At 42.4% G+C, this 13,663-nt stretch overlaps 1 protein-coding gene across 1 annotated transcript; it reads left to right on the forward strand.

Moving 5' to 3' along the window:
• The first annotated feature begins 11,218 nt into the window (after positions 1-11,218).
• LOC114450973 (alpha-2 adrenergic receptor-like) lies at positions 11,219-12,509 on the forward strand. The gene is given in 2 exon segments (XM_028429443.1): positions 11,219-12,232; positions 12,234-12,509. Coding segments are annotated over 2 exon segments (1,290 nt in total).
• The last annotated feature ends 1,154 nt before the right edge of the window (positions 12,510-13,663 follow it).

Consider the following 13,663-nt stretch of genomic DNA (forward strand, 5'->3'; position numbering starts at 1 on the left):
TGATACAAACGAATAAATGAATGATGAACAGGTACAATGAAATTCTCGCCTAGGGCACCACCACGGCTAGAGCCGGCGGTGCAGAAATGACTTTAGTGCACGGAGGCTCCCTTGTGTCCAGGATGCAAATGATGTATCCTTTTCTTGTCCTTTGTTCAGCAGGTAGTGATAACCACGAAACAGCAGGAGAGCGTTTAAAGCGGCAGTCGTCATGGCAGGTTGGAGGGGTGTCCGGGGACGGGCACAGATGTACCAGGTCTTCAAAGAATGACCTCTGACCTGCTTTTAACCCAAGCCATCTCTCAAGAGCACTTCAGGCAGACATGAGAGCAGCCGAGTCAAGACAAGGGACATCAGGGAAATACTGAATGTGCATCAGCTTGGAGGGATTTGGTTATGCTCGGGGATTACTGATGCTGAAGTGAGCAAAAGGCTGAAGCTTATTAGGAATCAGACTGCAGGGTGTTTTCATTCTGGGCATTCACCAGGTACTTCTGCACATTTACGGTGCCAGCACTGAGACACATTCATTTGCATGCATAATATGTATTTTCTCCAAACATATAACCTAAATGTCACAGAGGGGGAAAACTCTGGAAGGCTTGTAGGAGGCGTGCGAAGTTCTGAAAACAGTCTGGGTCCTCGACATGTTAGCCAAAAACTTTTGATGTTTTTAATCTTTGGAGAAAGAGAGGCGACTCCATTCAAAGCCAGCAGAGAGCAGATGGACACTTGTCCCTTCTGCAAGACAGGAAGAAAAAGCTCTCGACTGTTGATCCTCCGGCTTAGTGGTGTGACTTATCTTCAGCCAGACATGGTTTAGCACTTAAATGTAACTGCTGTTTGTACCAGGGAGGGTTTCGAACATCATGGGGGTGGATCTGACCCTCTCAGAGGGTGACGTAAGAAAAAAAACAGGGAGATAAAGGAGGAAAGATTCATTTTGACAGGGAGCTTTTCTTTTGTTAAAATAAATTACTAGCTCACACGCCTGCCTCACTTTGTCTCCACCTTCAAAACCCCAGCAACCTGTTTGCACAAACTCAGCCTCCAACAACATTTATTGTTTTTACTCTAAATACAATATAATCCTCAAAATTATCATGAATTTAAACTAAATTCGATACCAATTAACAGACCTCATGTCTACTCTGATACACCAGCTCCAAGAACTCCCCATAGGAAAACTATAAAAAACAGAAGGGGTGCCATTTTGTGTTTGAAGGGTTAATGTAGAATTAAACCCTTCCTTTCATACAGTGCAGTCTTGCCTATCATGCCATTCAAACCTCAGCTGCATAATTCATCATATCAACAGCCAGAAAAATGATGAATGTCTGCTGGAGTTTGTGTGTTACACAGATCCATTGAGAGCTCTTTGGGCAGTCTGGTCTTGGTTACATGAAATGTGAACTTCACCCCCTCGATTAGACTCCATTAACTACAGATCCAGACTGGACTTTAGGCTATCATGAGGCAGCTTCAGGATCACACTACTTCATCATTTCAATCCATAGGGCATGAAATGGGATCCAAACACAATCAGAAGCCCAGAACATCATCCACAGATTAGCTACGAGTGAGGCGAGTGAATAAAATGGAGATGAAAATGCAGTTCTGCATGTGGTCAGATGGTTTTCACTCGCATCGTTGAATGCCATTAGTGATGAAAAGCAACAGGTTGTCAGGGTGATTTGTGTGGTGCAGCCATGTTTACAAGGTTTCAAAATTAGAGGGTGTTAGCTTCCATTTCTGCAACGTAGCCAAGGTAGCAGGTGAGGTGTAACATAGAAATCATTCTTACCTAGGACTTTACACTACAAGTATTCAATGTTGTCATATTTGTTAATGTGTATGCAACTAAAAAGGCATCAAAGTGATGACACACTGTGAATCAGTAAATGTGCTTTTATCACAGTTTTTTCCACCGTTAGCATCCACAGCCCACCGTGGAGGAACAATCGTTAATAAGTAACAGCACATTTTTCCATCATTTTTACCTTTTTCAGTTGAATTATTTCTTCTTACTTTGAATCTTTTCACTGATTACATCCAGCAGTTCATTCCGATGAAGACAACTGGATTTCCCCCTAAAGCTCAGAGCTGATAACAGATTCATCTTAATGCACTTGTCTGTGATAATGGGCTGACTGTGCAGGCTTGAAACACTCTGCTGCACGCTTCAGAGTTTTGTCAGCAGTTTCGGACAGACACTGATGATTTGGAAAAGCTGCCCGACCCTAAAGGGTCACAGTGCTTTTTTCCCTGTCTGCTGAAAGAGCATGTCACATTTGGACATGAAGAAATACATCATATTGTTACACAGGTAAGCTTTTTAACAATGCTGTCATGAAGCTACTCTCCACTTTAAGTCACCTTTACAGGCCTTGGGTTGGTCATTATTGAGGGTGGGTTATGCAGAGACAAGATGGTTCCTTTAAAATAATTTAAGATGGGCCGGCCAGTGTTGTACCCTGACAATATTCTTCCCTCTGCGGTCATGAACAGAGGGTAATGCAAACAAGGCTGCCAGCTTTGCATCAGTTCATTGGGCTTTGAGCGGCTCAGCCATGCCATACATCAGTGGATCTCCTGAACCATCTGTGTAAATAATGTCTGACGCTGCGTGAAAATGAAATAATGAATCACCGCCGCCCCTCTGATGTCTCACAACTCTATCTGCTTTAGCCGCCGTAAGCCGCTTGCTCAAATCACTTCAGCGAGCAGAGAAAAGGCGCATGTGCGGGCGGACGTGCTCCCCCCCCCCCCCCATCACTGGCCATGAAAGGCAACAGAGTCGCTCCACAAATTCAATTCCCTCTACGCAAAACAACAGCTCACTTTGATAATAATAATAAAAGACCCAGAAAGTGACAGCTAATGGATCTTTGACTCGTCGCCTGGCGCCTAGCGTTGCTCCTCTGCAGATGTAAATTAGAATTTGATTGCAGTTGCGTCACTACAGATTTACCAGCGAAGACTGGGTTAAAAGCTCTGTTAATTGACTCCAGGAGACAAATACATTTATAATTAGGAGACATGCTATGAATCATATTTACAAGTAATCACATCAACAGCCATTAAGGGATGAGGAATCAACATCACAGGAGCCCATAGAGGAGAGAACAGGGATTTTCACCTCAAGAGATACTGAGCAAGAAGGATGAATTGTTCCCACTGACATGAGTATTTAGGTCATTCATTCTCATACTTTCAGCCTCGTCACCTCAGCTCCTGACTTTGGAGAAATCCATCTTTTCATGAAAACCTCTTGATGAGGACAAATTTATTCCACTTGCCTAAGGACTGATAAGAGAGAGGAACACACTCAGTTGATTATTAGTTGATTTGTTATGAATCATCACACTTGTGTGTTCGGAATGCATTACATCTCTGAATTTAATTAAAACCAAACACGCTGATAAGCTTCGGAGGTTTCAAGATGAAACCGCGTATACATTATTACTGTGCACACATCCTGCGAGTCTGTGTCAACTGTGTCTTTTCTTATGCCCTGAATGATTTGCCCATACAGCTGCATGTTAAAGGCTTCTCATGCAGGCAGAAATGCCATGAATTTCAAATCTGTGCCCTTTGTGAGGCCTCGCAAGAGGCTTTAAAGCCTTACAGGGTTTTCCAGGCAGCCCTAAGGGCAGAGTCCCTAATTGAAAGAGACAAGGAATAGGAGTGCATAAGAGGGTAAAAGAAGACTTCTTCAACCAATCAAGTGTGGGATAAATGTCAAGCCATGGAAAGGCCAGGCTCAAAACTGAAGATCGCTGTTGACTCCCTGAAATGTCAGTTAATAGTTAATAGAAATACAGAAAGACTATTCTGCATTACATGTACATACGTGTCTCTTAAATTATGCACCGTCTTGGACTCAGTCCTGACTCAGCGGCACGGTGTTTGCTGACACAGCTCACTGTGGGTTCTCCGTGTAATATTTAAAACTAAGCCACTGCTAGAAGATCTGTGACAAATACACTCTGACTGCTTCTCCATGAAACCCACACCAGGAATCTTCTCCAGCAGCGCAGCAGGAAGAGCTGGTTAGCATTAGCCGTTATCGTATTTATGTGCAGGCAGTTTAAAACAAGCACTGAAATGTTGGACCCTGCCACAAACAATTCAAAACAACGTGCAGCTAAAAGGTGTAGACGGGGCACAGAGCATGCAGTCCTGCAGGTGTCTATCCATCGTGCATGATGGGGACCAGGAGGCAAACTTTCAAAGGGTCACGCACAGATGTCAAAACCTGCAGTTTTACCTGTGGCCTCTTTGGATTAGCACTGTGGACGCTGCCAAAATAGCGGCAGCTCTTCAGACCATAACCCTCCATCCATAGTTACATGCAGTCTATGGCAGAAATGAGGAGTTTTCTTCAACGGCTAGCTGCTAATTTTGTTTGCTGATTAGTGCTTGATATGTGGGTAGATTAATGCATTATTTCTTTTCAGAAAACAGATGCATTGAGCAGCTAGAAATAAGATTAATTAGAACTTCTAGAGTAAATTAAACAATAACGTTACACAGAAGGATGCAGTGATAAACCGCGGTAGATTTTACATTATTATCATCAACAAACAAAAATCCTTAGAATTACCTGCAGGATGTTTATCTCTTTAAATAAGGCTGTGATCTATATATATATCCATTTTCATTGTTCTCTGAAGAACCCACATTGATATTCTCATCACACAAAGACAGCTTTTCAAGAAGCACTTGTTAGCCTTGGCTCCCATGCTGTGCATAGTCTAAGATGACAGACATGAACGTTTCAGAAGGTCATGACGGTAAAGTCGACAGCACATATGGCAACTGTCCCTCTAAGATATATATAAAAACACACTATCTGCACCTGATCATTCACTCAGTGCTGCTTGTTGGTGGATATAAGGGCAAAAAGAAATGATAATATTGTGTTTTATTCATTGCTTTGAGACCTCTTTTAGCATCACTCCGTGCCTTGTTTTCATCACACTGTATTAAGTTGATCTGTGAAGGTCAGTGATTATAGGAAGAAATGATACAGAGGAAATACAGAATGTAGGGACATGAAAGTGAGGCGCTGTTACTAAACACTGACGCCTGAGGTGCCCCCAAAGCTCCTTCATACGCTGTGTTACTCATACATCATGACTCACGCTGTGAAAAGGTCAGTTTGTATCTGTTTGATTGAATTAGAATAGACATGAATAATACACTGATAATCACGGCCGTCTTTTGAATCAGAGAAAAGTACAAAAACTAATTTATCAAAACTCAACTGGCTTGAACTGCTCCACTTGAACACAATGGGAGGAGACGGGGAGAAAAAAACAGCTATTAACTAATGTACATCCCAACAAGAAACCCATTGACACCCATCTGCACATCCTCAAACAAATATGATTTATAATTTATCATAACAAAGCAGAGAGCTGTCAGACATGGGTTCAGTGGCTGAGGTTGCATTCAGTGTTCACACACAGACTTATTCATGTTCCTTGTTATGCAAATGGATTATATTATTGGGTTTCATAGAAATTCCAGAAAAAAAAAGCCAAAATTCATCTTTGTGTTCAAAGACTCCACACTATAATTTACAGAATACTTTCTCACTATTGGTCAGCCATGACATGTTTATGGTAGGAGGGCTGGCTGAGGATGAAACATCAAGAATTATTAACTCAGGCTTTCACTTCTTTGCTTTTTATTTTTACTATAAAGGGACAACACAAGGAACCAATGCAAATCACGGACAAATGTTTGAGCAATTAGCTTAAACTGGCATAATAAGCACTATAAAGATGGATGTATATGTGGAGTATAGCCCCCATCTCCACCCAAAACAAAACAAAACTTAGGTCATTAAACTAAAACCTTAATGCTATATGCTAAATGCTATGTTATGATATAAAAAAAGTTCCATCAAACTAAGTGACTGTTACTTTATGGATGTGATTAAACATTTGCAAATTCGAAATTAGCGCCGTTAGCTTGTGAAATTATATCCACTGAAGCTGTCTAACATCAGCCATGCGGACATGATGGATGATGATGAATGCTCTCTGTTAAGTTATCAATCTTTGGAGATGACGTGTGATGACTGACGCTGCGTCAGGCAGGCTGGCTGCAGGCACTCTGAGACATGACTGCACTGTCATTCCACTTCTAATGAGGGCACTGTTCATTTTATGTAGTGCTCTCCCTCTGCCAGAGGACCGTGATGGACAATGGGAAGATATTGACCTCCTCATTCTTACTAGGAATAAAAATAAAATTGAAAACAAGCTACTGTCATAATGAAGCCGCTGAAAATGTAAGTGTCCTCCAAAACATTACGGCCACACATTTGGGTGATGTATGATCTGTTTTTAGTTCCCTGCTTCCAAGAGTTGCTACACTTTTAGATACTATCCGCAGCTTGGTGTGTGTGAATGGGTGAATGAGAAGAAACGTAAAGTACTTTAAAGTACCTCTTACTCAGGTTATACAGCACAAACTTTGTGCCACAGATCAGCCAAGCAAACAACAGCAGTAGTCACTTGAATAGATTCAACAAGATTGAAGAGGAGTGACGTATGTGTAGCTATGCCCCCTCTTGTGGTTGTGTGAAGTAGTCGCAGGTTAGGGTTGGAACTTGTCATGATGGTAGGCGAGAAAATGTTCGAAAGGTAGTGACGAATAAAAACAGTGTTGTGGTTTAAAACAATAATCTGTTTGAATGTTTAATATTTTCTCCACCCATTCATCCACCCCAACCTCCTTCCATATTACAGACAGACTGTATTTAACTATGGCCCATGATGACCCCCACAGGTTCTGACTCACCATGTTGACATCATCGCATCCACATGGGCTTCATCTCTCAGCCCTGCAGGCAGCAACACTGGACATATACACCTCATATTTATAAGAAGTGCACACACAGCCTAAAACAATATGAGAAAAAACTGCTTAAAGTTCAACTTGGTGGACTTTACAAAGTTTGAAATCAATTTAATCACTAAAAAACTATTATCCCACTAGTTATTTTCAGATCATTAGATCCTGTGCCTTGGAACACGCATGAGACTGGACACTTGGGGGGGGGGGGGGGGACCAACGCAATTCTGGATCATCAGCGACCCATAACTGGCACCGGTCTCATTAAATGCCCTTCAAAGTACAGAGCAATGCTGAATACACTCCAATGATGCATTAAATTGCTCATTACTTATTAGTTTTATATGCTGGCAGGCAGGCGGCTCGTTGATCATTACGACTGGGTTCATTACTGAAGGATGGCGCACTGTACTCACAGTCTGCTCTGACTTATGGATGCGTACGGTGATAAATAAGTAAAGTTCCTTAGAAAGACTGTGGTGTTGTGAGATATATGTTTGCTGGAGGAAGTCATTGAATTCAAACATGTGTCGGTTTGAAACTTTTTTACTGAATTAATAATCTTCTTCTTCTGCTCTTTTACTTTTAAGCAGTCTGGAGGTGGGTTTTAAGCACACAGACAGTGATCAGTGCATCAGATGTTGTTAATGCTCTCCAAATATACATTTTTTTATCTCCTGTCCTGCAGGTGCGACAGATTTTTCTGCTCTGGTGTCAGCCTGTAATCTTCTTGGTGTTCACTAAAAGATGCTCTTCACACATGCCTTCGAAGTGACACGACTCTATCTGCTCATTGTGTCTGCCGTCAGTTACAATCTAAGAGACAGCCAAAAAATCCATGCACCTCCCTCTCAGTGAAAGCCTCCGATGTCAGGCTGCTGATGGAAATCCAATGAAGAAGAGTTGTAGTGCACTTAATAAGAGCAATGACGCGTGTGAGGCCAGCGACTAATTGAACCAGTAAATTTTCAGCAGTAAAAGTAACAATTCAGAGGGGCAGCCTGAGAGGAGTTACTCAGCAGCATTATTCAGCGTGTTACTTCATTTCAACATTTACAGCATCATTAATGCAGCTGAATGTTTCCACTGATTATAAATGTTTTTAAAAGGCTGGTTTATGTCAGATTTACACAAGCGGCATGTTCTGCGATTCGCCAATATGGCTGTAGAATCGTATATTAAATCAGGATTTCTGAATTGAATGGATCTTTTGCATTTAATGTAAAAATATACTAAAAAAGAATGTAAATTATGCAACACAAAAAGTTGCATTTTAGTGCACTTATTGTTAAACTGAATATGCTTTGTGGTCATTTAAGGCAAAAGCACTAATTCAAGTTTATTATTAACACATTTTTGGTATAGTTTATGAAATTATACTTCATTAAAAGTGTATTAAATGTTCTGTAATTACAAAAATTGCACTTGCATACGTTCATTTTCTGCTGTATTTCAGTGTACTAGAATACCAAATTGCACTTAGAGCTGGGAGTTAGTTATTCTGGTCAGAAGTACATTGTCCTCTCCACTGTCTGCTCCCTGGACAATAAACTGAACGACATATGGAAGCAGAAATGCTGCTTGTGGAAGGGGGACTTGTGCGTTAACATCAACACGGTGTTGCTGTGGATCAACTCAGGCTGTAAATATCAAATTGCTAGCTCTATTGCAGGATTAAGTGCTAGTTTTTCTTTTCAACAATTTCTGCTCTCAGACTTTGAGTCAGAGCTTTCAGAGAAATGCTAATGTTTCTGGTGATACACACTGACTGTTATGAACAATAAGAGCAGCAGCTGAAAGCAAAGAGAACCCCACCACCTCCACCTCCACCACCCATCATCACAGAGTACTTTAGACAAACATGAATCGTCTTTGACATCTGTCATCTCATCTCATCTCATCTCCTGTCCACTCTACACATCTTAAACCCTGCAGGTCACTGCTACCTGACGACCCTCCTCCACCTCCTCCTCCTCCTCCTCCGCAGCACCATTTCCACATAATAACACACTGTAATCTTCTGAGTAAATGGTGTGCGTCATGTGGCTTCAAAATAAAACCTAGAATGTGCAGCTGTTTTTAAGGCACGGTGTGATTGGTATTTCACAAGATAGAATACACAGCTTCCAATCAATAATTTAGAAATAAACACAACAACATAGGTGAAGTGTTGTAATATTCATACGGACACTGACAGCGTGAGTGGATCCTTACAGGAAGCAAAATGTCAGGCTGGGATCTGTCCTGCAGGTTAGGCAGTGAAGATAAGTCTTTGCACTGATATGACAAATTTGTGGGAGTGAACTCAGGCTTGTGTGAAAGCTGTTTGAGGAAGGTGACAGCGACTAAAAGGTCACGGGTTCAACTCCCTGGACAAGGTGCTACCAGGATGAGCTAAGACAGTGAGTCATGCTCTCACCTCCCTCTGCGACAGACACCAATGCCCTGCTGAGCTGTAAAAAGCTGGATGATTGTATCAATACCAACCAATCAAACTGTTTATCTTCACCATGTTTTTTTTATTATCATTGAAGTAAATGGGAATCTTAGGGAGGACAAGCAGCGTTAGCTTACCACATATTCCACACAATCCTTTGCACAGAGGAAAACATGTCACACAACTAGGCTGCTAACACAGCATGAGACAACGTTAAACAACAGCAGAACACAAATGTCATGTCGTTACATACCATCAAATAAATATGGCACCAACCATGTGACGTTCAAGCCGCCATATTGTGGTGTCATAGTGTGTACTGCATGCATGCCTTGTGTACTGAAAGTGAAAATACAAGTATGTACATATGCACTAGTTTGTGTCATTACTGTGACAACCGTTCCACAGTGGAGCTTTACACAGAGATCAGCAATTAACTATAATTATAGGTAACATAGACTGATACAGGTTCTTTCTACTGTGTTACATAACAGATGACAATAGTTTGCATTAAATTCTGTGGTGAGAGAATCTGAAGCACATATTTCCTCATAATCCTGCATCAAAAGCCACTGTAAGGCTAACTGTATGTTCTGCACTCTGATTTTTAAAAACCATGTTTAGCCTGAAACCTCTGTGCAGCCTTGACTTAAACCATCGCACCTCACTTTATTCAGATGGCTTCTTAAGGTATCTAACAAATACAATACGCAGCTTCTACACTGAAGTCCTTTTGTGACACGATCTTTTATGTTGAGGACTGCTGCACTGTTCGTGCATGTACATATTGCTGATTTTTATAGGAAATGTTGCTGCAGATTTGACCACTCGGTGCCCTAGAATACAGTTTATCGTGTGAATTTCAGACACTTTTATTGATATTTTGGTAAAGGTGAGCTGTAAAACTCACATTTTCTTATATTGCATCAATATTTATGACTAAACATTATTGACCTGGAGCTTGTGCCAGCATAATAGAGACGTTAAAGCACTGACACATCTGCAGGTGTCATTTTCAACCTGTTAACACAGTAGAACACATGCTGTTCATCTTCCAACTGTACTGCCAGATGTTTGAGATGACTCAGCCCTGCGTCTCTCTCTGTGTGTGTGTGTGCCTGAAAATGTGGGTGTGAAGATGTGTAAGGAACCCAATCCATCATCTACACTTGATTTACACAGCTTGTGTGTGTCTGATGAGCTCAGAAATCATTCGACTCACTACTCTCCTCTTTTATGATCTGCTGCCACACACAGAGAGAGAGAGAGAGAGAGAGAGAGAGAGATTGCGTTATGGTTACAGACTTCCCTTGAACAGCTTTCAGTAGCACTTTATTGTGACTGACCTCTAGTTTTTTTATGTTATTTTGGCACATGAATAGTCGCGCTTCTCTTAAGAATCCATGACTTTTTAACCTTACTTTGGAGTTGCAGAGTAAAAACTGAAATGTCATAAATTGGAAATTCAGATTATCTGGGCAGCCTGATCATATTCCCACAACATAAAAAAAATGCCGCTGTGTGCCGGGGGCGGGGCAGCAGTGGGGGGGTTTTATGAGAACAACACATGGGGCATCATTAGGAGCGAGAGCGCACCATGCTGAAGGAGGAGGGAGAGCTGCGGCTGGACGCCACTCAACTCCTGACAAACAGGGGGCTCATGATGAGGCTCTAACCAGGTGTATGGGTTTAGTTTAGTGTTGTTTTTGTAAGTTATCCTGACATGCACCTGATCAACAGGCTCCAAGGTGGGGACCCTCTGTGTGCGCGCGCGTATCCATGTCGTCAGATTTGTAAATTAGCCGCGGACGTTGTTTTTGTGGACTCTCCTGTCGTTTGAGGAGCTTTATGTGAATCCATGCCAACACTCACCCAGTCTTGGATATATGCGTAAAGCGCACACAAGCCGGGATGGATTCGTTTAACGCCAGCGGAGTGGACGTGTTCACGGTGGTCCACTTGAATTCCTCCTGGAGCCTGGACAGTGGATATTCTTTAGCAGCGATAGCAGGCATTGCTGCTCTTGTAAGTTTTCTCATTCTCTTTACCGTTGTTGGAAATATTCTGGTGGTTATTGCTGTGTTGACGAGCAGAGCGCTGAAAGCACCCCAAAACCTTTTCCTGGTGTCTCTGGCCACCGCGGACATCCTGGTCGCCACTTTAGTGATGCCGTTTTCTCTGGCGAATGAACTTATGGGCTACTGGTATTTTGGAAAAGTTTGGTGCGGTATTTATCTCGCTTTGGATGTTTTGTTCTGTACCTCGTCTATTGTGCATCTGTGCGCAATAAGCCTGGACCGGTACTGGTCCGTTACGCAGGCTGTAGAGTACAACCTGAAGCGGACTCCTAAACGCGTCAAGTGCATCATCCTGATCGTGTGGCTCATATCTGCCTTCATCTCCTCCCCGCCGCTCATTTCTATTGAAAGCAACAATGATATGAGCTCTCAGCCCCAGTGCGAGCTGAATGATGACACTTGGTACATTCTCTCCTCCAGCATCGCGTCCTTCTTTGCTCCCTGCTTAATTATGATCCTGGTGTACATCAGAATATACCAGGTGGCCAAAACCAGAACCAGAAGCATGTCGGGAAAGAACCCGCGGCCAGATGGTGTTACACAAACTGAGAATGGACTGAGCAAAGCCACCTCCCCTTTTCACGGAGAGAGGGAGAATGGTGACTGTCCGCCCACACCCAGCCAACGCACCGTCACCATCGGCCAGCAGACTGAGGATGCTGACATGGAGGAGAGCTCCTCCTCAGAGGGCAAAGGTCAGAAACCGCAGCAGCAGCAGGACTCTCAGAGAGCCAAGAGGGCTGGCCAAAAGAAAAGCTCCCTCTCCACTCGCATCTCCAGGGTCAGTAACAAATCCATTGACCTGTTCGCCTCCAGGAGGAAACGTCGCCGGAGCTCCATAGCCAGAAAAAAAGGTCTCTCAGGCCAGAGAGAAGAGGTTTACATTCGTCCTGGCTGTGGTCATGGGGGTGTTTGTGGTGTGTTGGTTCCCCTTCTTCTTTAGCTACAGCCTGTATGGTGTGTGCAGAGACTCCTGTAAGATCCCTGACCCGCTCTTTAAATTCTTCTTCTGGATTGGCTACTGTAACAGCTCCCTCAACCCGGCCATTTACACCATCTTCAACCGGGACTTTAGACACGCCTTCCACAAGATCCTCTGCAAGTCGTGGAAGAAGTCCTTTTAGATGTGAAGCATCACTGAGACAATCTGTTGTGTTGCCACCGTCTCATTGTCCTGTTGTATTTCAGCCACAGCAGTGAACCGTTTCCATTACAGGCTTTTATTATTTTTTCAGCACCAACCTTCTTCTACTGAAGTCTGCTGTAACACTTTAATAGTGTATTATTATTATTGAGAAAACCCCACAAAAGATGCACACACGGCCGATTTATCCGCCAGGGGACGGTTACTGGGCCCAACAGTCCAGCTCAGTTGTCTCATTTTTGACATATTTGCTCTGTGGTAATTTAACTTAACACAATAATTTAATAATATGCAAGAACTAAGCACAAACTGACAGAAAGAAGGTTTTAATGTGACAGGGGGATTCTTGTCTGGGACAGCAGCTTCATATTTTTGGATGTTAAATTAAAACTCTGCACTTTCTTTCTGACATAAGAAGATTAACATTTCTCTAATATCTTTAAATATTAAGCCAAGCTGCTGCATAATAAACTATGTTGCACAAAATAGCATGTTCCTCAGAGGTGTTAAGCAGATATTATGAAAATAAATCATATATAAAAAGGCCTTGGCATCATATAGGCATGTTTTCACTGCGGGGGGGGTTAACCACAATGAAACAGAGACGATGAGATTAACCAATCCAAATCAAGCCCTGGTCTGTGTGTTCAGAAATATTCTCAGAATAAGGTGGTGAAGTTCCAGCAGTGTAAACATGCACAAAACTGTATGCTGCCCTAAAATAGCTCCTGCAGGAATGCAAGGCTGTGCGTTCACATTAACATAAAAACAAGCAGGATACATCAATGTTTCTTAATCCACACCCTAATAATCCAACAGATTATTTTCACTTTAGTTTTCCACATCTTGCCTCTTTGTTCTGAGAGTCTTTGTGTTGCTATTGCTGGACTTGTGTCAGTGTGTCAGTGCTCTCCTCACAGTTTTCAGTGCTACAACAGTCGGTAGATGTTCTCTCCAAAAACAGCCCTGAAAGAGCTCCTTTAAAGAACTTCTGGTAATAAATGGCCTATTTGTTCCTGCAGTGGAAAAGTATCTACAGGTACTCAACAGGCATGAAACTAGTATTGATCTTCTCTTAGAAGACAGACAGCCAGAAGGTGAACCACAGCATTTCCACCATTCCTTTAGGATTAC

This window comes from Parambassis ranga, chromosome 18 (assembly GCF_900634625.1).
Source record: "Parambassis ranga chromosome 18, fParRan2.1, whole genome shotgun sequence".
NCBI classification, from domain to species: Eukaryota; Metazoa; Chordata; class Actinopteri; family Ambassidae; genus Parambassis; species Parambassis ranga.